General features: G+C 39.7%; 2 protein-coding genes across 2 annotated transcripts in view; one reads left to right on the forward strand and one right to left on the reverse strand.

Annotated features, from left to right (window-relative positions):
• The window catches only part of LOC146489562 (monocarboxylate transporter 10-like), a 25295-nt gene continuing 1437 nt past the window's right edge, over positions 1-23858 (reverse strand). Inside the window, exons 2-5 of the mRNA XM_085109569.1 lie at positions 4290-4502; positions 3107-3717; positions 2356-2722; positions 1-645 (exon numbers count right to left, since the gene is read on the reverse strand). Coding sequence (XP_084965695.1) covers positions 497-645; positions 2356-2722; positions 3107-3717; positions 4290-4470 — 1308 coding nt within the window. The 5' untranslated portion in view covers positions 4471-4502 and the 3' untranslated portion in view covers positions 1-496. The remainder of the gene's footprint in view (positions 646-2355; positions 2723-3106; positions 3718-4289; positions 4503-23858) is intronic.
• LOC146489563 (monocarboxylate transporter 10-like) overlaps positions 21821-23858 on the forward strand; it is a 6772-nt gene continuing 4734 nt past the window's right edge. Inside the window, exons 1-2 of the mRNA XM_085109579.1 lie at positions 21821-21939; positions 22430-22515. Coding sequence (XP_084965705.1) covers positions 21821-21939; positions 22430-22515 — 205 coding nt within the window. The remainder of the gene's footprint in view (positions 21940-22429; positions 22516-23858) is intronic.

Raw genomic sequence — 23858 nt, forward strand, 5'->3', positions numbered from 1 at the left:
TAAAATACCCAACACACAAACCAAAGATTACTTTGGATGCTGGGAACATCATACACGTTTGTAAAGCGTACGCGTCCTGTTATATTTCATACTTCGCCGTCATACACGAATCACTACAGTTTATCGATCTAATCAAACAGCTAGGCAAGGAAGTTGGGGAGGGCAGAAAGGGAGGACATTTCAATCTAAATGAGATTTTCGTCCAAATACCTCATTGCAGAATATTTGTGGATGGTAAAACGCGTCACTAAGCGTCTCCGTAAATTTCCTAGAAAGTCCAGTAAAACAGTCAGGAAATTGCTGCCCGTGAAACTCCGTGGCTTAACAATGATGCGTGAATAAATTTGATTTCGTGTTGCTAGCTCAAGATCTTTACATGGGTTTACAATAACTCGTCGATTTACATTCTTACAAATTTTCTAGTTTTTTTATATACCCAAAAGAACTTTGTTTTGGAACTCTGAAATTATATTACAATCACGCCAACATTTTTCCTCTACGCAGGCGTTATTTTAGTCACCACGTAACATTTCTTTCCACCAGTGGAACAAAACCGCATAAACGGAATGAAAGCTCCTGCGATACTGATGGCACCAGCTACTTGGAAGGGTATAACATACGAGCCCAACTTGTCTGCGAGCAGACCTGAATAAGAAGGAAACAGTAAACAATGGTTGTATTTTAAGCCATTATTAACTCGATTTGAATGAGAGTACATCAAAGAAAATAAAGGAACAGGTTATTACTTGTTGATCTTAAGGACGGTGCTACAGCGCATATGTTCCGCGCACCTAGGGATGGTCCCAGAAACTCGGGTTTTGTAACCACGGTGCCTGCTTAAACCAAGATATTTTTTGCGCGGCTTATAACTTCACGGGAAAAGTTAGTCTTGGTAACGGTTTTATGGAATACGAAAGGAAAATTAGGGGTGACCAAACATTTTTTTTTTGAGATAATCAAGATTCAATATAGGAAAAAAAACTGCCTTACGTTCTTTTGTATTTCAACACTTTTTAGAATTATTGTTGCTTAATTATGTCTGAATAACGCGTGTTTACCCCTAATTTTCTTTTTGGGTTCGAATATATAGCCTGTAGTAAGATCTGTTTTTCCTGCATAGTGACAAACTGCGCAAAAATACTTCTGTATTTGTAGGCACCGCCCCTAACTAACTTAGCACAGGGTGAGGCAAAAATCTATAGGTCTTGGCGAACTAAATATATGCACTAACACTACAAAGCTGTTTGCAAGCCTCGTCTCAACATAAGTTCACTTAACCTTTTACGAAATTGACTAACTATATAACTATGTAAAAGGTTAAGTGAAAATATGTTGGGCCGTGGCTTTCGGACTGCTTCGTAATGCTAGTGCATATATAATATTTTACAAAGTCTTGCGCCCAATAATTTTGCCAATTGAAGGATATCACGCAAACCGTTCCCACGCCCTGAAGGAAAAACTATCTTTATTTTGTGTTATTACTATACGCCTTTCAAGAGGGTCTCAGTGGAGGAGGGGGGGTGGATAGAAGGGGGGGGGGGGGGAGGGCTTGGGACGGTCACGGTTATCAACGGGAAAGTTCTTCAATGACATGGTCGGAAACTCGTTATCAATGCAGTAAATCGTCATCTTTTTGAAACCAGAAGTACTTTCAGACGAGACTTATTTGTGATGCATGCCAGTTTAGATGCAAATTAACTGAAAAAGACCATAAACTGAGTTTATTTGGGAACATGGAAACTGGTTTATCAGTTAAAACGTACGATTCTTTCGAGCCCCGGAAGTCCGAGATGAGCAGCCGAAATACTGATTTTGAAAGACCTTCGAACCTTTTGACGGCTAATAATAACTGCTAATAATGACGGTTGACAGTAAAAATTACCCTTTTTTGAGGAAAGACGGTTAACTTTTGGGCTATTTGACGGCTGGCAGTTAACCTCATTGAGACCCTCTGTCAATACAAACGCATCATGTTTACATGACGAGTGTCCCCCACGAACGAGACCGACTGGAGGCGTCTAAACCACAATTACGCTTTTATTCTATCTCTATGTCTTATTCTCATTATATCAAATGCAATTTTAATGGGTTCGATTTTTGTGTGGCGTGTGAAATTAACACTGAAAATGATACGGCACAAAATAGAAGGTATTAAGGCGTGTACACAGGTTTCCTTGTATGTTTGTATGTTCTTCCTGTATCTGGGCTAGAGACGTTTAAATCCTGTGAGTTGCTATCTTTTCTTTGCTCTCTTCAACTATATATAAACGTCCGAGTCAATTTACAGCAGCAGCAGCAGCAGCAGCAGCAGCAGCAGCATTAGCTATAACAGTAAAAATATAAAAAGACACTTACCGGCTAATGGAGGACCACTGGCCAAGAAAAAAGACACCAACATCAACTCCCAACCAATCACAGCAGCAGTTTTCAGAGGACTGACAGTGAGAAGTAGGAAACTCAAACTGGACAAGAAAAATCCATCGCTGAGCCCATAAATCACAATAAAGATGATCAGCGGTGTGTAAGTGGTTGTTAGAGTTACCAGAATGGTGCTCAACCCAGCTACAAATTCTGAGGCTTGGAAAACGAAGAAGGCATTCACTCTCGGGTGGTTACACAAAATGCCGGCCAGTAAGCGACCGATAGTGGAGGTCAAACCGTAATAAATGAAAAGTTTTGATCCTCTCTCAGACGAAATGCCCAGATCTTCACAATAGCGAATCTAAAAGAAAACAAAGCAATACAGATGGATGCCATTCATTCTAGTGCTACAAACTGTGTTAGCCGCTTAGCACTCATGCTGCGCAATAGAAATTGATGAAATTATTTTTATTCCCACGACCAGCTCCCAGATGATCTCGTTGCTTAATTGGTTAGAGCGCTGATGGTCTACTTCAGAGGTCGTGGGCTGAAATCCCGCCGAGCCCAAAGTTTTTTTTTCTTTGACCTCGGCTAACCAAATTTCCTGCACAGGGCTAGTAAGTCCGTAGAACTTACAATCTCTTTCCATTTCTACCGTTCATTCTATGTGGGTTAGGCCACCCTACATAACAGGAAATGACCGGCCCTTCGATCCCACGAATTAAAGGAATTTCTCACTACTTACCAAATGAATCTGAGGGACAAAATGGCCAAACTGCATTACGCATGCACCAAGGATAAAGGCGATCACAGGAAGTTCTTTCAAAACTGAGATATCAAATACTTTCGTTATATTTTTTTCATCTTTTCCCTCTGAACTGGCGTTTTCTTTCTCTCCCGTTTCGTTGCTGCTATTTTTACTTTCATCTGTCTCCACATTGGAATCAAAGGTTATTGCAAGCGAACACAGAACCAAAGCAACTCCGGCCATTATCCGATAAGAGGTCTGCCAACCCGAGGCCCTTATTAGAGCCTCTAAAGTGGGGACCATAACAAGGATCCCCACCCCTGGTCCGGCGTTCAGCACACCATTGGCAAGTGACTGTCTCTTCTTAAAGAACTTGCTAATTACAACCAGACCGGAGGAGAATGTACAACTACAGCCAAAACCAAATAGAAGACTGTATGTGAAGAAGAGAACCAAGATGTTCTTAACAAAGGAGCTGGCTATTAAGCTGATAGCACAACATGCACCTCCGATAAGTCCTGTGATGCGGCAGCCAAACCGAATGATGAGAGCACTTGATAGATGACCGGTGAACAAAAATATTGCAATGGCTACAGACCCAACCCATGCTGCAAGTAGAAAAAAAAAATAGTAATAATAGAAGTAAATTTCCCCATAAGAAAGCCATTACAATTGTTATTCATTTAAGGGAAAGCTCCTTCCTTCAACCACAAATATGGCCTGAACTGGTGCTAGATGTTAATTGAGCTTGTTGTTGGTTTTCGTCTTATCCCTGTTGGGGTGGCTTATGAGCGTGCTAATGTTTCTTTCCACAAACATTTTTTTTTACTTGTGCCGAGCGCGGCACCCTTCTGATACAACTCACACGCCTTTTTTTCTAGACTCTTGGAACGCTGAGCTTGCATGCAAAAATTGTTGCGCTGATAGTGGATCTGGAAGTTCAGAAATTTAAAAATTTACATTCGTAGTCGACGGATAACTAAGAGGACAAGAACGGCCGTGTGGCGACCGTTGACTGTTAGTTAAGGGTGGTTTAACTGTACAATTTTCTTAATATGGCCACACGAGGCACTTCCTTGTCCAATATCATTCGGAAGGATTAGATCGAATGGAAGAGAATAAAATAATTGGTAAGAATTAACTTTTTAGCTGAAGGTGCGAGTTTTATCTAACTACCTACCTGTTATTTCTCGGGATGAGTTGAAATAATCCATGAACACCGGCAAGAAAATCCCAAAGCTAAAAAGATACCCAAGCGATGCGGCCCAGGTCATTGTAGCGCAAGCACAGACCAACCATGACCATAAGCTATCCCGTTTACGAGGAGAGCCATTCAAACAAAACAGCTGGAAAATTGCCATCACTTTGATAGTGCTGTTTCCACTGTCGATAGCTGAAGAAACACAAACAAGCACAGTCATGAAATGTTGGACTTCCATTTGCTCTTAACTGCGTAATCTCTTATATATAGCTTTTACAGCAAAACATGTGTCACTAGTTTTAAAAGAATCATCACTAGTTTATTGATATTTTACAGGGCCGTACATAGCGCGGGGGCAGAGGGGGCAGCTGCCCCCGCCAGGAAAACTCAATTTGTTTTCAACATCACACTGATCACAAGAAAATCGACTAATTGACTGAAAAAATATTCCTTCAATGTGAATTCCAAATAATTATTTTGGAAAATCTTTTGAGGCAAAAGCCAGTACCGGTTTTCTTATGAAAATAATGATTTTGTCAGTTTGGGTAGACTTTCTCAAAGTCGCTCGCTCGCTCGCTCGAGCTCTGACGATCGCGCTTCGCGCTCTCTAAGCTCGACTTGTAAGCAAGTCTACAGTTTGGGCTGCCTATGGTTTAGAATTTGGTGTGTAAATAAAGACTGACAAGCTTACGCCACTTTCTGGCGCGTGTTTAAGCCTTTTTAAATCTAGCTTATACAAGTTTTTTTTTTTTTTTAAGAGATAAACTGGTTTTAAAAGCCTGCGCTGCTCGCAAGTATTTTTAGCGGGTTTGGATTTAACCATCATATCTTCATCATCCGACAGATCATTTGCGCCTAATGAATTTTGAGTTTCCTCTTTTGAATTCTCTTCGTTTTGAATATGACCTCTTATTCCGTGTGTTCAACGACGGTGTTTTTATGCCACATAGGGCATTTCAGCTGGGTTTGGCTTGGCTCTTTTAAGTGTTTGATAGTTTTAACTGCCTTTCTTGTTGAGATTTGGCAATATTAGCACAGAAATTAATCATTGCTTGTATTATGCAATGATTATGAGCTTCATTCTGTAATTGTTGCAATGCCGGGCCCGGCTAGTGTTTGTCACAAGGAGTTGCGTTTCTTGGCACGGCTATTTGGTTCTCTATATAATCGTTGTAGCGTGTTATAGAGCTATGGAACGTGTCACAGTAACACTGAAAATGCTTGAACTGTATTTAAATAACGACTGTGTTTTTCCAAATTCTTCGCTCCACTGATTTAGTGCGTTTGAATTGTGGAAGCTCAGTGATTTTCTCCCTTTGTTTACAGCAGTGCACCGACTGTATTTTAAAATGAGAGACAATATTTGCTTCAAGCTAAACAAGACGTTAACTCCATAAAAAGTCATGACAATTTAAAACAAAAAGCATCGGTGTGTTTTTTTTTTTTCTCTAAACGTCTTAGAGGCAACTTTCTGTGTAGGAGTGAAAACAAAATTAATGTCCAACTAGAAACCCTGTCTGCATACCGGGTAGACCCCTGTGAGGGGTGTGCGGAGTTTGCCCCCACAGACAAAAAATCCTAGGTACGGCCCTGTTTTAGGGTTGTACTTAAACCTGGAGTTTATTTTAAAACCTTTTCATTATATCCGAGAAATGTTTAAACTATCTGAATCGCAAAACCATAGTTAATAAAAGGCCGAGAAATGTTTAAACTATCTGAGGTTGCTGATACATCGCAAAGCCATAGTTAATAAAAGGCCATGGTTACGAAACCTGACAAATTTCTTTGTTAACTGTATATGTTTTTGTTAGCATTTTTGGCCCTTGACCGAGGACAAACTACAATAGATTTTGAAATGTGTTGGAGCAACTGACCGATCGAGGCGTTCGTGTTAAGATACTCAACTGTAGTGTGAACGTTAAAACAAAGGATTGTGCACAGTCGCAACCCTTCCAACATAAATTGCAGCACCATTGTTTTCATGGGAAGGTTTCATAACCAGTCCGTCAATTAACTATGCAATGACTTAGAGTTGCAGTTTTACATACAGTAAGAAAGTAGACTAATGAGATGTTGATTGTCCGACGGAAGTTAGTCAAGCTCAGAAATTGAAGACTTTCTTACTACTGCTATTGTTGTTGTTGATATCGTAAGATGTTTTATTGTAATGAGGCGCGAATGATAAGCCCGTGAGCGGACACAGGCGTGGTGTGCATGAAAATTCACTGTACGTATACAGGAATAGCAGCGTAATAGACCAGGAAAAACAAAATGAAACCCATGTTTAGAGAAAGAGAACAGCGACTGAAACTCGACCGAGTTTCAGCCTTCTTTTCCAACACACGAAATGGTTCTTAAACTTTGTAAACTTGCTCGAACACTAGAGAAAGAACTATTACTCGATATATTTGAAAAAAAAAAAAAAAATATGTAAGGGCATTTTTGAAATATTTTGATTTTTTGCAAATTTCAAGCTTTTTGCGTTTTAAATACAAATTACTTAACATCACAGCCACCTAAGCTTAAGGTTCCTTTAGAAAGTTTTGCTGTGATAAAAAAAAAACCCTTTGGACAGAAATGAGAAGTTATAAGTTTTACTTTTCTTGCGATTTTAACAAAAAATAAGGCAAAAACTAATTAAAAATAAGCCCATAAAAACTGATTCTTCCATTACTTGAAAACAGTCTCCCTGATTCTTTTTCTTATTTCGCCCACAACATGTCTAGGTTAAGTAGTTTAAATTCTGAAGGTTTCGTTTTGTTGTCCAGTGTCTAACTAGATTTTGAGGTAATCGACGTTATTTAAAATGAGCTGATTTGCACCTTTGCTATAGCAGCAGCTGTTGCTTGGACCAAACAAAACATACAATTTGATCATAGGTTGAAAAGGTGATGTAGTGTGACCGAAATTAAACCAAGCTTCCATGCAAAATATTGATTTGAAAAGATCCACCACAATGACAAAAAAAAACTGTTGCGAGCCTCCTTTAAAACTGCGTTCATAAGGTGGAGATATACTTGAAAAACGCTTTTTGTTGTTTTGTTTTGTTTTGTGTTTTCTGTTTTCAGGTTACCATACTTCCACAAAAAGCGCATTTCCACTCCTCGCTACATAAACCATACACAATCTCGAACTCCTTGATTCTAAGGAAGGGCTACCGTTCCAGAAGTCAGCTCTAGAATCTCTTTGTGGTGGCCAAATAACCTCATCAACTCAATTGTTAAGACCAGATATTCTTTTTTTCTTCGACCCTAAATAGTTCATTCAATTTTATTGTACGAAGACTGTAGATCAGGCGGTCGAGAGCTTTATTAATGAATATTTTTACCCATAAAACGGTTCTTAAAATCCTCTTTAAATTGTTCTCCAAGCTCAGTATCACGGCACACTTTAGTACTCGTTATAAATATGCGTCATTTGGAACAATATTAATAATAATTTGCAGATGACAGGAAGTCTGATTACTAGATTGTTGGAATGTCAATCACTAATAATGCTTAATACAACTTTCATTTTTCTTTTTTTAAGTCTTGTGAAGCTATTTGTGAGAGCTGATTATAGCAAAAGTTAGGGAACTACAGTTAGATCTATATTTAGAGTGTAATGCCAATCAAATAAGCCATGTTTGATGCGAGAGATGTCACTCTATGAACGCTGGATATGTTCAAGTTCGCAGACAGAGATCTCTTTCTTTCACTCCCGCTTTATCGAACTGGGACGTACCCGAGAACTGTCATCCGTGGTATTCTAGTTTGTGAATTCACAACGTTCAGATAATGCAGGCAATTTATATTCACACTTCTTACACACATAGGCCTTTCTCGTAGTTTTGTACTTATAAGGTGCAAATCGGATGGCAATTTTGATTGAATATAGTCAGACACTCTTTGGTTTTGCGAAATACTGTTAATACTTTTCTACTGATCAATTAAGAATCATATAGAAAACTAGGCTTTTGTTGCCGCGGAAGTTGTAATTTCATTATGGCAAGACATTGAAACAATAGAAGGTTGCACTCGTACTTTTGCTCCCTGACAAAGCAAACTCACATGCTTGAACTATCAGGACATATTGCCATACAACTGAGAGCCGCATTTAAGCTTAAAATTTGGTTCGTCACATCGTTCTCACATCGTGGGTACATACGCAATAAATGTTTTCGTTCGTCATGCTCCGTGACGCGCGAAACGAGTGCAAGTATATATGCTATTATGTTGGCCTCATCTCGGTGCACCAAAAATAGCAAGGTATGGCAACGTATGAAGCCTCATTTATCGCTCGAGAGATTTCAATTAGTGTTTCGTCCGATTCAATAGGATAGCATAGCTATCCTTTATCGAGGGTGAGTAGAATGACAGCAACTATGAAAAATCTAAACTTCGTATACGAATACCAATTTACCCAAGCCTACCTTAGCACAAGCGGCGACCAGCTTGCGTTGGCCACAAAACGTGGCCTTCTGCCCATTATAAATCATAATTAAAAGGCTTCTGGGGAGCTACGTTAGTACCAAGCGAAGTCTTAATTATTTCTGGCCTTGGGTATATTACTACAACACAAATACATTGCTTCAACGGAAATCTCTTGGAAAAGCTGCTTCGGGGAGCTACATTTATCCTACACGGGATTCCCCCACACACCTGCCATCACGAATAAGGCTAACCAAGAAACTTGACAACATAAATTCGCTGTACGTGACAGGATGTCTCATTTTTCAGTTAATTAGACTGATATACTGATTCGCTATTTTTTTTTTTTTTTATAAATCTAGCACAACACCTTCATTTTTTCAATCTGATATTTCCTTGCCAGAGAAGCTGTTTAGGAAGGTTACGAGTAGGCATTTGGTCAAGGTGGACCTCCAATTTTTTTCCAGTACAACACTACGAGTAAAGACTGCAGAGTTTAAAGTATTTAGCGTGAAAACCACGACAACAATTAGTTAAGTAACTTGAATATGGTACATCCGGTGTACGTGCCAGGGAGTCTGATTCTTAATTTACTTTTCTTAATTGTTGGAGTGTCAATCGCTAGTAATGTTTAAAACAACTTTCATTTTTTTTTTCTTTTTTTCAAATCTTGTGAGGCTTATTATGTGAACTTATTGTAGCAAACGTTAGGGAACTACAGTTAGATCTATATTCAGAGTGTAATGCAGATCAAATAAACGATGTTGATGTGAGAGATTTCACTCTATGAACGCTGGATATATTCCAGGATATACATTCGTTTCTATCTGTGATCGTACATACAAAATAAATATAGGTACATTCTTGTTGCAAGTTGACAGGACCAAATAAGAAAAGCTACTTTCTTTAGAAACACAACTCTATTAAGATGGTCTCTGTCCTGGAGCCCTGTGTAATAGATGTAAGACACTTACAGGAAGTCTGACAGGGCTTTTCAAACCAATCTTCTTATTCACAGCATTAGTTCAGTACTACGGTCGCTAGGTTATGATATGGCTTCCCGCTCACAGTTTTCATTACTCATTTCATTTCAATTACTCTGCGTCGCCAGCGAAAAAAAGTTTTTTTTAGCTGCTCAATTTGGCTCCAGATCTCTCAAGTCACACTCAGGGATCACCAGAAACAGATTCTATTTTCGGTAGCAAGGTTGAATCTCCATCTAAGTAAGTCATGATATAACTGTCCGCTAATACATGTTTTGACAAAAGAAATGACAGTCTTAGCCAATTTTGGATGTCTGACGGGACTTTTAAATTTAACACGGGAACAGAATATTGGGATTTTACTTATACATGTTTAATAAAGGACGTCCGCTTAATACAGGTTTGACTTTAGCACAAAATCTCAGTTTTACTCGTTACGTTTGGCTTTATGGGCGCTTACTGAATAGCAGAAACAGAATAGAATTAAAGGATATATGCCATGACAACGGAGCTAGGCCAAAAAGGAATTATAAAATCACAGAGAAAAGAATAATTCATTAACAAGTTTAAATAAATTAAATAAAATGGTGAAGAATAATCGAGCGCTCTTCAATTTAATTACGCGTGGAGTCCTGCTCTTTGAAAAACTACAAGTATACGACAGAAAGCGCAGCACGCTTTGGAACCTTCAGATCTTTGCGTCCAAACGGCATTAAAAGCAATTTAGTTTTCATCTCTGCCAGTAAGCATAGAAAAATCTTTGGCATAATTTCAATTTACGTCAATGTGCTATCTGTCACAAACCACGGGAAGACGTCCGTGCCACGGTTATTTAAAACATCTAATACTTTATTTTAGGACCATAATCTATTCACCACTATTATCTTCGTGTTCGCTTTTTTCTCAAGACTGTACCGACAACAATTGAGAAATAATCTACATTAATATTGCACACCAAAACGAATAAAAAGACATTTATTTTCTACTGGCCTTGCACGTGTCACGCAGAAAGCCTGCATAGTATGTGAAACGAAATCAATCCAAATTCTTTTCTTAATATAAGTGGCAGGAAACAGAGTGCCCATGATGATGCACGTAAGCGTTCACTATGTGACACTCTGTGCTTGTGATACGTAATTACAAGACAAAAGCGAGTTGCGCGAGGATTTAATGTATGGGTTACTTTGAATGAGGTCATCAAATTTTAGTGCTTTGTTTAATTTCTAAATAAAAACGAAAGGGCCGGATATTCACGAGAAGTAGAAAAGTGACTTCAAAACCAAAGAAGAACATTATATTAAAAAAAAAAAATACACACAACCAAATTCTTCCAATGGATTAAACTTGCTAGCTAGGGCATTTTTGCACTCGATGTGATGAAAATACCACAGATGTGAACAACCGCGATTCCCGAATAGGAAAAAGGTCACAATAAATTTAACTGAAAAAGAGAAACTAACTAAAAAAGAAAGAAATACTGTGCATGTTTGACTTAAATTACAACATTTTCTTATGCATAAACGCTTTAGCTCAGTGACTGGCTTGAGACGTTATTTTCAATCAAACATCGGTCATGTCCCTCTAGTTAAAGATATAGGAAAAGGAAATCATATGAATCAGTACTTCACTATTGCATAAATAACGTAGCAAAGATCAGGGCCAAGGGATTCCCAAGCTTTGAAGCAAATCTTAGTTTTTGTGTCCGATCGATTCGGTACTTGAACTTGATAAACAGTGGCCCAACTTGTTTTTCGAGGTTGTTGCTTTACACTTCGCATATCCTGACGTGACACATACAGTACCCTGCAAGAAAACCTAGGCAACTTAATTAAGGGGAAAAAAAGTAAAAGTTTAAGCGTGTGCGATGGTAAACCGGTTTGATTTACTTTACGGAAAAACTGCCGAACCGTTTTTTTTTTTTTTTTTCTTTCGCTTTGATTTTCCGCTAAATTGATGACTCTCTTTTTCACCATACGTTACTATTTTTGGTGCATCGGGATGAGGCCAATATAGCGGCATACTTGCACTCGTTTCGCGCATCACGGAGCATGACGAACGAAAACATTTATTGCGCGATGTACCCACGATGTGAGTAAGATGTGACCGACCAAACTTTAAGCTTAAATGCAGCTCTCAGTTGTATGGCAATATGCCCTGATAGTTCAAGGATGTTAGTTTGCTTTGTCAGGGAGCAAAAGTACGAGAGAAAACTGATATTGTTTCAATGCCTTGCCACAATGAAATTAAAACTCCAGCGGCAACAAAAGCCTAGATTTCTATATATTTCTTAATTGATCAGTGGAAAAGTATTGACAGTATTCCGCAAAACCAAAGAGTGCCTGACTATATTCAATCAAAATTGCCCTCCGATTTGCATCTTATAAGTACAAAACTACGAGAAAGGCCTATGTGTGTGTGAATATAAACTGCCTGCATTATATGAACGCTGTGAATTCACAAAACAGAATACCACGGATGACCGTTCTCGGGTACTTCCCAGTTCGACAAAGCGGGAGTGAAAGAAACAGATCTCCGTCTCCGAACTTGAAGCCCCATCCATTGCTCGAGAGATTACAATAAGTGTTTCGTCCGATTCAGCAGGGTATCATATCTATTCTTTACCGAAGGCGAATAGAATGACAGCAACTATGAAAATTCTAAACTTCGTATACGAATACCAATCGACCCAAGCCTACGTTAGCACAAACAGCGACCAGCTTGCGTTGGCCACTGAACGTGGCTTCTTGCCTGTTACTTTAATAATTATAAATAAAGCTTTTGAAGAGCTACGTTAGTACCAACCGAAGTTTTAATTATTTTTTGTTGTGCTACACAAATACATTACTTCAACGGAAATCTCTTAAAAATGCTGCTTCGGGGAGCTAAATTTATCCCACGGACTCCCACACACACCTTTCACCACGAATAAGGCTAACTAAGAAACTTGACAACATATAACTCGTTGTACGTGACAGGATGTCTCATTTTTCAGTTAATTGGAACGATAGACTGATTCGCTAATTTTCTTATTATAAATCTAGCACAACATCCTCTTTTTTCGATTTGATATTTCCTTGCCAGAGAAGCTGTTTAGGAAGGTTACGAGTAGGCATTTGGTCAAGATAGACCTCCAATTTCTTTCCAGTACAACCGACTACGAGTAAAGACTGCAGAGTTTAAAGTATTTAGCGTGAAAACACGACAACAATTAGTTAAGTAACTTGAAAATGGTACATCCGGTGTACGTGCCAGGGAGTCTGATTCTTAATTTACTAGATTGGTGGAGTGTCAATCGCTAATAATGTTTAATACAACTTTAATTTTTCTGTTTTTTTTTTTTTTTTTTAATTTTATGAGGCTTTTTAGGTTGTTCAAGGATATACATTCGTTTCTGTCTGTGATCGTACGAACATATATAAATATAGATACATTCTTAATGCAAAGTTGACAGCACCAAACAAGAAAAGCTACGTTCTTCAGAAACACAACTCTATCAGTTAAGATGGTCTCTGTCCTGGAGCCCTGTGTAATAGTTGTAAGGCACTCATAGGAAGTCTGATAGCGCTCTTCACACCAATCTTCCCATTCTCAGCATTAGTTCAGTACTACGGTTGCAAGGTTATGCTGTGGCTTCCCGCTCACAGTTTTCATAAACATACACATCCCATGTTGGCATTGATCCTGAATTACTGTGTGTCGTCAGCGAAAGAAAGTTTTTTTTAGTTGCTCAATTTGGCTCCAGATCTCTCAAGTCAGACTCAGGGGTTATCAGAAAAAAGTCAGATTCTATTTTCGGTAGCAAGGCTGATTCTGTATCTAAGTAAGTCATTGTAAATGTCCTCTAATACATGTTTTGACAGAAGAAATGACAGTCTTAGCCACTTTTGGGTGTCCGGGGGGACTTTTTACTTTAACACGGGAACATAATTTTGGGATTTTACTTATACATGTTTAATAAACGACGTCCACTTAATACAGGTTTGACTTTAGCACAAAATCTCAGTTGTACTAGTTATGCTAGCTTTAAGAGTACTTTCTAAACAGTAGGATAATAAGAATTAAAGGATATATGCCATGACAACCGAGCTTGACGGCAAAGAAATGGTAAAATCACAAAGTAAAGAATAATTCATTAACAAAATTAAATAAATAAATAAAAAATGTTAAAGAATAATTAAATGTTCTTTACTATATTAAATTACCTGTGGGGTCCTGCTCTTTGAAAAAATTCAAGTATACGACAGAAATCGCAGCACTCTTTGGAACCTTCAGATCTTTGCGTCCAATCGGCATTAAAAGCAATTTACTTTTCATCTTGGCCAGACTAGGCATTCAAAAATATTTAGCACAATTTCAATTTACGTCAATGTGCTTTCTGACATAAACCACGGGAAGTCGCTCGTGCCACGGTTATTTGCATAACACGTTTTATTGACGCCACAAAGCATCTGATACTTTATTTTAGGGACATAAACAATCCACCACTATTATCTTCGTGTTCGCTATATTTCAAGACTGTACCGACAACAAGTAATAATCTACATTAAAATTGCATACCAAAACGGCTAAAAAGACATTTCTTTTCTATTTGCCTTACACCAGCCGGAAGCCACAGCATAACCTTGAGACCGTAGTACTGAACTAATGTTGTGAATACGAAGATTGGTGTGAAAAGCGCTATCAGACTGACATCTATTACACAGGGCTCCAGGACAGATAACATCTTAATAGAGTTGTGTTTCTGAAGAACGTAGCTTTTCTTCATACACGGGAAGTGTATGTTTTCATAAACATACACTTCCCGTGTTAGCATTGATCCTGAATTACTCTGTCTCGACAGCGAAAGAAAGCTTTATTTTTTTTTTAGTTGCTCAATTTGGCTCCAGATCTCTCAAGTCAGACTCAGGGGTCACCAGAAAAAAGTTAGATTCCATTTTCGGTAGATAATTCATTAACAAAATTACATAGATTAAATAAAATCGTGAAGAATAAAGTGAAGTGTTCTTCGGCACTATAATTTCCTGTGGAGCCCTGCTCTTTGAAAAAAATTCAAGTATACGACAGAAATCGCAGTACTCTTTGGAACCTTCAGATCTTTGCGTCCAATAGGCACAGGAAAATCTTTGGCGCAATTTCAATTTACGTCAATGTGCTATCTGCCATAAACCACAGGAAGTCGCTCGTGCCACGGTTATTCGCATAACACGTTTTATTGACGCCACAAAGCACCTGATACTTAATTTTAGGGCCATAATCTATCCACCACTATTATCTTCGTGTTCGCTACTTTTCAAGACTGTACCGACAACAAGTAATACTTACTTACTTACTTACTTATCCTCTTTGGGCCCACGTGGACTCTTAAGGCCGGCGAGAAGATTGCGCCACCCATCCCGGTCTGCCGCCGAGGCGACAGCAGCCTCCCATGACTGCCAACCCAGCTGATTCCTTTCTTTCTCCACAGTTCGTCTCCACGTTTCCCTTGGCCGGCCTCGCTTCCTCTTACCTTCGGGTGCCCACGTTAGTGCAGTCCTTGAGATGTCGTTAGGACTTTTCCTCAAGATGTGGCCTATCCAACGCCACCTTCTCACTTGTATGAGGGTGGACACTGGCATGCTCCCTGATGCTTCATATAGCTCTTCGTTGCTCAGATGGTAGGGCCAAAATCTCCTTAATACTCTTCTTAGGCATGTGCGGTGGAATACATCAAGTTTGTTGAGATCAACTGTCGTTATTCTCCACATAGCGGCCCCATACAGTAACACAGACAGCACATTGGAGTTCAGGATACGCAGCTTGGTCTTGTTGCTGAATCTCTGTGACCTCCAGATGCTCTGTAGTCTGGTAAATGCATTTCTGGCTACTGCTAGTCGCCTCTTGATGTCTGCCTGTGTGCCACCATGTTTGTCTAGCACCGATCCTAGGTATACAAAGGATTTCACGTCGTCTACACCCTCTCCTTCTACCTTGATGTTGTCTGTGCATTTGTGGTTCATTCTAAGCGTCTTTGTTTTGTGTGGGTTGATCTTGAGTCCCACAATACCAGCAATGTCTACTAGCCTGTCAGTCTTATCCTGTAGATCACCAAATCTGCTTGAGAGAAGAGCAACATCATCAGCATAGTCCAGGTCTTCTAGAACCGATGTAAACTTCCATCTCAAGCCGCGTCTTCTATCGTTTGTGTGCCGCATGACCCAGTCCATGATCAGGACAAAGATGAAGCCAGACATCACACACCCTTGTCGCACGCCACTCTTCACTTCAAACCAGCTGGAGTACCTTCCGCCTTCTATAACACAGCTTGAGCTCTGATGGTAAAGTGCCTTGAAAGTCCTGATAAAGATGTCAGGTATGCCATACTGTCCCATAATGTCCCAAAGTCGCTCTCTGATGATGCAATCAAATGCCTTTGAAAAGTCAACAAAGTTAATGTACAGGGGTGCTTGCCATTCCTGGCACTGCTCTAGGATGTTCCGCAAAGCAAAGATCTGCTCAGAGGTTCCCCTTCCAGATCGAAATCCTGCCTGTTCCTGTCTAATCATTTCGTCCACACCACTCTTTACCCTGTCAATGAGGATCCTGCACAAGATTTTACTTGGTACGGAGAGTAAGGATATGCCGCGATAGTTATCACACTGAGTGAGATCCCCTTTCTTCGGCACTTTCACTATGAGTGACTTCTTCCAGTCTTCTGGTACACGTTGTTCTTTCCAGATGGAGTTGAAAAGTAAGTGGAGTTGTTTCACAGCATCATTCTCAGAGCACTTGAGCATCTCAGCACTGATGGCATCCATTCCCGGACTCTTGCCATTCTTCAAACGATGGATAGCTCTCCTGATCTCAGCAACTGATATGTCTCCAGTGTCTATGCTTGTGATGACTTCAGGTGCTTGGCCCATTTCTGGCAGTGGTATATCGGGCCGTGGTACATTCAGAACTCCCTCAAAGTGCTCCCTCCACCGCTCTAAGACTTCATCTTCATTTACAAGTCGCTTACCCTCCCTATCTTTGATGGTAGTCATGTTCCTTCCTTGTCCAGCTATCTTTCTAGTAAGCTGGTACAGGTCACCGCTGCAGTTGTTTCTGGCTGCTATTTCAGCTTCTTCTGCTAAGTTGTTAAGCCTTCTCCGCTTGTCTGCACGGGCGCTGGCCTTCACCTCTTTATCCTTCACTGCATAAGCAGTAGTAGCTCTTTCCTTTAGGCGGGCAGACCATGTACTTCCTATCTTTTCCTTTAATCGTCGTCGCTCTTCAATTTTCCTGTAGGTCTCTCCACTTATCCAGTCATTCTTCACTCTCCTCTTCTCACCCACCACCTTCCTGGCACTTTCGTTGTAGACCTTCTTGAATTGCCCCCACCTCTCCTCAATATCTTCTATGTCATCTGCTGCCAACACCTGGAATCGGTTGCTTATTTCCAGGCGAAATACCTCTTTAACACAGGGATCTCGAAGCTTTGTGGTGTCGAAGATGATCCTTTCCTTGCTCTTCTTCTTTGTGCTGCATAGCTTTAGCCTAACCTTTCCCACCACCATGTGATGGTCCGAGTTGGCATCAGCCCCTCTCATTGCTCGGGTATCCATCAGCGAACCTCTGTACCTACCATTGATGATGATATGGTCGATTTGATTCTGATCTCTTGCATTTGGGGAGGTCCATGTGATCTTATGAATGTCTCTATGCTTGAATAGAGAGCCTCCAATCACCAGGTCATTGTTGCCACAGAAAGTTGCCAACCTCTCTCCATTCTCGTTCATTGTTCCAAGTCCATGTTGACCCATCACCTTCTCCCATCCTTCATTGTCCCCTCCAATTTTGGCGTTCAGGTCTCCCATTATAATCAGTACATCATGTCTGGGTGTTGCTTCTACCTCCCGCTGCAGCAGGTCATAGAATTCTTCCTTAGATTCTTCTTCGGCATCATTGGTAGGCGCGTAAACTTGGATGACAGTGAGTTTTGCAAAGCGCGAGTTGAAGCGTGCGCTCATGATTCTCTCGTTGACAGGGTTCCACTTCAGCAGCGTTCTTCTTACATCCTTCTTCAGAATGAGTCCTACTCCTCTATGATGCACCTCTTCTGCTCCCGAGTACAAGATGCTCTCACCCGTTGCTGTTTTCAGTTCTCCAAAGCCAGTCCAACGAACTTCGCTTAGACCAAGTATGTCCAGATTGTAGGTCCTGAATTCCTTTGTGACATTGGCAGTTTTTCCTATTTGGTACAGTGTTCGTACATTCCAACACCCAAGTCTCAGGGTAGTTTTGGGTGTCAGAAGGGATGTCCCAGGCGACTTAATCATGTTGCGGGGGTCCTTGCGGCTTTGCCCCACATCTGTCATACATGCGATACCAGAATTCCAGCTCAGGAAGCCATCATCGGGTAGCTCACACGTCGCCCGACGACACCCCCGGATGAGTCCGTCAATCTTCTTTTCGGTTTCCGTAATCGGACATTTTTTATAAGGTGCGGGGATTAGCCGCACGCCCAACCCCCAACCTGGAGGACCAGTGACTACCCTTTAGTCTGGCCTCTACCCTTCGACCTGCCCGCCAAGGTTGAACCTGCTGGAGGAAGATCTCCGACGGTATAGCTCTCAGGGTCATCGAGGCACGCAAGCTCCCCCACCACAACAAGGCGGTAGTCAACGGGGGAGAAGACAACAAGTAATAATCTGCATTAAAATTGCACACCAAAACGGCTAAAAGGAGATTTCTTTTCTATTCGCCTTACACGCTCTGTGTCACGCGGAAAAAACAGCGCAGTGGGTGCAACGAAATCAATCCAAATTCTGTTCTTAATGCAAGTGGCAGGAAACACGATCTCGCACGTAAGCGTTCATGGGGTGACACTCTGCGTTTGTGATATTTAATTCCAAAGCAAAAGCGAGTTGGGTTTAATGTATGGGTAATATTTTGAACGAGGTCATCAAATTTTAGTACTTTTTTTTTCTAAATAAAAACGAAGGGGCAGATATTCATGAGAAGCAGAAAATTTTTTTTTTCAAAGCCAAAGAAGAACATTATTTTAAGAAAATAGACACAAGGCTATACGTAGAACCCAACCAAATTTTTCCAACGGACTAAACTCGCTGGCTTGAAAATTTTTGCAGTCGATGTTATGAAAATACCATAGGTGTAAACAACTGCGATTCCCGAATAGGACAAAAGCCACAATAAATATAATTGAAATAAAGAAACAAACTAGGAGGAAAGAAATACTGTGCATGCTCGACTTGATTTGCCACATTTTCTTATGCAGAAACGCTTTAGCTCAGTGACTGGCTTGAGGCGTTATTATCAACCAAACATCAATCATGTCCCTCTAGTTGAAGATATAGGAAAAGGGAACCATATGAATCAGCACTTCACCGGCTATTTCATAAATAACGTAGCAAAGATCAGGGCAAAGGGATTCCCAAGCTTAGTCTTTGGGTCCGCCCGATTCGGTAGTGGTACTTGATCAACAGTGGCCCAATTTTTTTTAAGGTTGTTGCTTTGCACTGCACATATCCTGACGTGACACATACAGTACCCTGCAAAAAAACCCTAGGCGACTTAAGGAAAAAAAAAAAAAAAAAAAAGAAGAAGTAAATGTCTTAGAGCGCGCGATGGTTTGATTTACTTAACGAAAAAACTGCCAAACCGTTTTTTTTTTCTTGGCTTTGATTTTTCACTAAATTAATGACTCACTTTTGCACCATTCGTTGCTATTTTTGGTGTACCGAGATGAAGCCAATATCGCGGCATACTTACACTCGTTTCGCGCGTCACTGGAGCATGATGAACGAAAACATTTATTGCGCGATGATTATTGAACGATGTGACGGACCAAACTTTGAGCTTAAATGCAGCTCTCAGTTGTATATCAATATGTCCTGATAGTTCAAGCATTCGAGTTTGCTTTGTTAGGGAGCAAAAGTACGAGTGTAAACTTCTATTGTTTTACAGCGGTTACCAATGACACGCGATCTACGGCATTCAAGAGAGTGGGATAAAGTTACGTTTTGGTGGACGTCAATCAAAGAAAAGCCGTTGAAATTATTTTAAATTCTGACAAGATTCCAAGGTAACCCTGCAAGAAACCAAGACTTTATCTCGCTAAAAGAAGGGTAAACTTTATTTAAATTGACTCTCCAGCCAGATCAAGCGCAAATAAAAGGTATTTTTGAATTAAAAAAATTCGATTTTCACTGGACGTGATAATTTGCTCACTTGCACTCATCGCTGATTTAATTGTCAGGTGTAGCGATTTCAAATGTTTCATAAAAAAAATACGGCTTCGCCTAAACAATGCGCATTTTTTAGAGGAAATCAACTTTCATAAAGTTTACTAAAAAATACGGCTTCGCCTAAACAATGCGCATTTTTTAGAGGAAATCAACTTTCATAAAGTTTACCATCCGTCAGTGGATAAAACTGTCAATTTCTTCGTTCTGTTGTCTTGAAATGCTCTCAAAATTCAAAACAGTTTCAACGGCTTTTCTTTGATTGATTGATTGATTGATTGATTGATTGATTGATTCTTTGTGTTATTGGTAACCGCTGTAATGTCTTGTCATGATGAAATTACAACTTCCGCGGCAACAAAAGCCTAGTTTTTTTTTTTTTTTTTTTATATATATATATATATTTGTTAATTGATCAGTGGGAAAGTATTGCCAATATTTCGGCTCTATTACAGAGTCACAGTCGTGTAATTAAATTGAACAAATGGGAGGCTTCTAAAGCGTATTTGTGAAGGTAGTGAAGATCTAGTTTTGAAATATTGTTAAATTTTCTCATTGCAATAAATAAAAACTTGGTTTTGTAACAATGATAATCACCCTTTGATCTCGCTTTATTTATTTTCTACTCCAAATTGTCAGATGGATCTGGACTTTTTATGACTGTAGATACACGCTTTCCGGAAAGTTCCGCGAAAAAATAATTTCTTCATACACACAACTATATTAAAGTGGTGTATCCCGTAGACCTGTGTAACGGTTGAGAGAGGAAGTCTGACAAGGATTTTCACGTGTTTGTTTTCGCAGCTTTTGTAAACAAGGTCGCCGGCTAGCTATAGGTCATGCTGTGGCTTTCCGTTCACGATATAATCGTCAATTTTCTCATTGCAATAAATAAAAACTTGGTTTTGTAATCATGATAATCACCCTTCGATCTCGCTTTATTCATTCTCTTCTCTAAATTTTCAGATGGATCTGGACTTTTTTTTTACTGTAGATACACGCTCTCCGGAAAAATCGCGAAAAAAAAATTTCCTAATACACACAACTATATTAAGGTGGTGTATCCTGTAAGACTTGTGTAACGGTTGAGAGAGGAAGTTTGACAAGGATTTTCACGTGTTCGTTTTCGCAGCTTTTGTAAACAAGGTCGCCGGCAAGCTATAGGTCATGCTGTGGCTTTCCGTTCACGATATAATCGTCAAAAACATATACTTGCATTGATCCTGAATTACTGTCGTCAGCAAAATATCTTTTTCCTTGAATTCTTTAGTTTCACCCGGTAAGTAATATACACCACGAATCTTTCAGACGTGGAATCCACACAATTGATGTAGTTTATTTTCGCTGGTAAAAATCGCTCCATCTTAATACAGATTTTTGAGAATAGGAATGACGATACTATATTTAGGCGTCGGCGTCCGCTAAGGGAGGTACCCGCTTAAAATATACTTTTTCTTTACAGTAACCAAGGGAACACAACTTAAGAATATCGTATACTGTCTGCTTAATGGTAACTGTAAATGAAGAACATTTTATTAAAGTTCACTGTTTTATGTTATTAATGTTCTTTCTGCATGGATACTATTGTATCTTAGCCGCCAAGTTCTATTGTTATGGCATAAAATTACTAAAAGAGACCTGCTCTTTTAAAAAATTCAAGCACGCGACAGGAAACGCTGCATTCCTTCAACCTTTCGTTTTATGGTCTAATGGGCATTGAGTCCAATGCAAAATAATTTTGTTTATTCCAGGCCATGCCCAGGAGGCATGGGAAATTATGGGAAGCTACTGCACTGCTTGGGATTCTACGTGATCGTGTTGTGATCTTCCAGTGTCTGATCGCTACCAACCGTCTTTTCTTGTAACGTTGGTTACAACTGATCCAGAGTTAGCAAATGGATATTAAACCGAATCCTGAGGGAATCTTTGGTGAAATAAAGAGGTTTTTGATAGGCAAATGTCACAAAGACAGCTCCTACGCCTGGTTGGTATGTATTTCAGCAGCGGTTTGTAATGCCCTCCACAGGCGGCCCAAGCTCATGTTACGAAATAAACGTGACTGGTAGCGATCAGTACCGGGCGTATTGTGTTACATTTGAATTTATATAGGTTTGTATGGGAAACCAACGGCTTTATTTAAAACCGTAGAAATTTGAACGATTTCTCAATAAAATTGACTTACCTTGACTCCTTGTTGTATTCTTTGTTGCTTGTCTGCTTTTAAAGTCGATTGGAAGCGATTTGGGGGAGTTATCGTTTCTGTTGACAAAACAAACTCCCCCAAATCGCTTCCAATCGACTTTAAAAGCAGACAAGCAACAAAGAATACAACAAGGAGTCAAGGTAAGTCAATTTTATTGAGAAATCGTTCAAATTTCTACGGTTTTAAATAAAGCCGTTGGTTTCCCATACAAACCTATATAAATTCAAATGTAACATAATACGCCCGGTACTGATCGCTACCAGTCACGTTTATTTCGTAACATGAGCTTGGGCTGCCTGTGTGCCCTCAACCTTGGTTTTGCGCTAAGCTTTGGAGTCCTGTTCCCCGAGTTGATGAAATATTTTAATGAGACAAGAGATAGAACAGGTTAGTAACGAGGTTTTGACCTTAACTGTCTATTTCTTTTAATTTCAGTTGGTTCGTGCATCATGGAAAGCGCGGAGTCAGTTTCCATTAAACTTATTTCACTCAATTGCAGCTCTCTCAAATGTTTCGCAAAGCGTCCATCCATGAGCGTTTATCCGAAGGCACGGGCGGGTGTTTTTGTATTGTTAAGAATACTGATTAAAAAAAACAAAAAAACAAAACGACTTTCGATACGCCACCATAATGAATTCCGTTAGTGAAAAACTGAGTGACTCTGCCGCCATGTCACAAGCTTAGTTCCAAATCTTATAATTTTCCGTAATGTCAAAAGCAGAACTGCTTTTGGCGAGTGGTAACTTGACCGAAGTTATTCCATCAGTCATTCGAACTAGAGTTAGTCATATTAAGTGTCAAATCGACATAGACATGCTAAAATTCCTGTTGGCAGCACAAAATTGCAGCACAAAATTACAGCTTACCTAATATACTAGTCTAGCAAGGATCTCTCGTGGTTTAGAGTCCATCTTAACGATCACTTTAGAGGACTACTACAACCTTATAGACCACCATGATTTGTCAATTATTTTATATAGTACGCATTCTAATTAATTATATGAAGAATTTTCTTCTTTTTTTTTTTTTTAGCCTAGGGGTTTCGTTACAATTGGGGCTCTGCCCTGTTCGTCTCTCCGGTCACGCCACAGCATTGTTCTTCTTCTTTTTTTTTCTATTGTCATATGTCAATTTATGTATTTATTTCCTTGTGACGAATGACAATAAACTAAACTAAACTAAACTAAACTAAACAGTAAAGATTGCTATGGTAAAATACTCCTAATGGCCGTTTTTTTTTTTTTTTTAACAATACGTTATTACCTTTTTTGTCTTGGCCCACAGTACACGCTTTGCCCCAGGGTAACTTGACTTGTTATCAGTTTCCCCAGGCAAACTGAATTTTGTAACTGGTAACCGATTTTCGCCGAGGTAAAATTGTACGGGGAAATACTTCCGTCTGGAACTTGAATGTGTGAAGAGAGCAATGGAGTTGCCATTAACAGCTACCCCGAAGCGAGAGAAAGGGAAAGTTCAAATTCCAAGGTAGCCAACCAACAAATCAAAAAAGAAAATTGGGAGGGAAGGGGGAGGGGGGGAGGGGGGGGGGCGGTAACCATGTGTTTTTCAGAGATTATTTCTCTCTTTTAAGAAAAAAAAAACACGTAACGTAACTAAGATTATTGTCTATCATTATTTTAGATGCATGAGTGCGATTCTCTACGGTATACAGCCTGAGCGTCACTTTATTTTCTATCCATGATAATTTACTTAAGGGATTGGGCAAAAAA

The sequence above is a fragment of the Pavona decussata genome, unplaced genomic scaffold, assembly GCF_977016875.1.
Source record: "Pavona decussata unplaced genomic scaffold, jaPavDecu1.1 SCAFFOLD_6, whole genome shotgun sequence".
NCBI classification, from domain to species: Eukaryota; Metazoa; Cnidaria; class Anthozoa; order Scleractinia; family Agariciidae; genus Pavona; species Pavona decussata.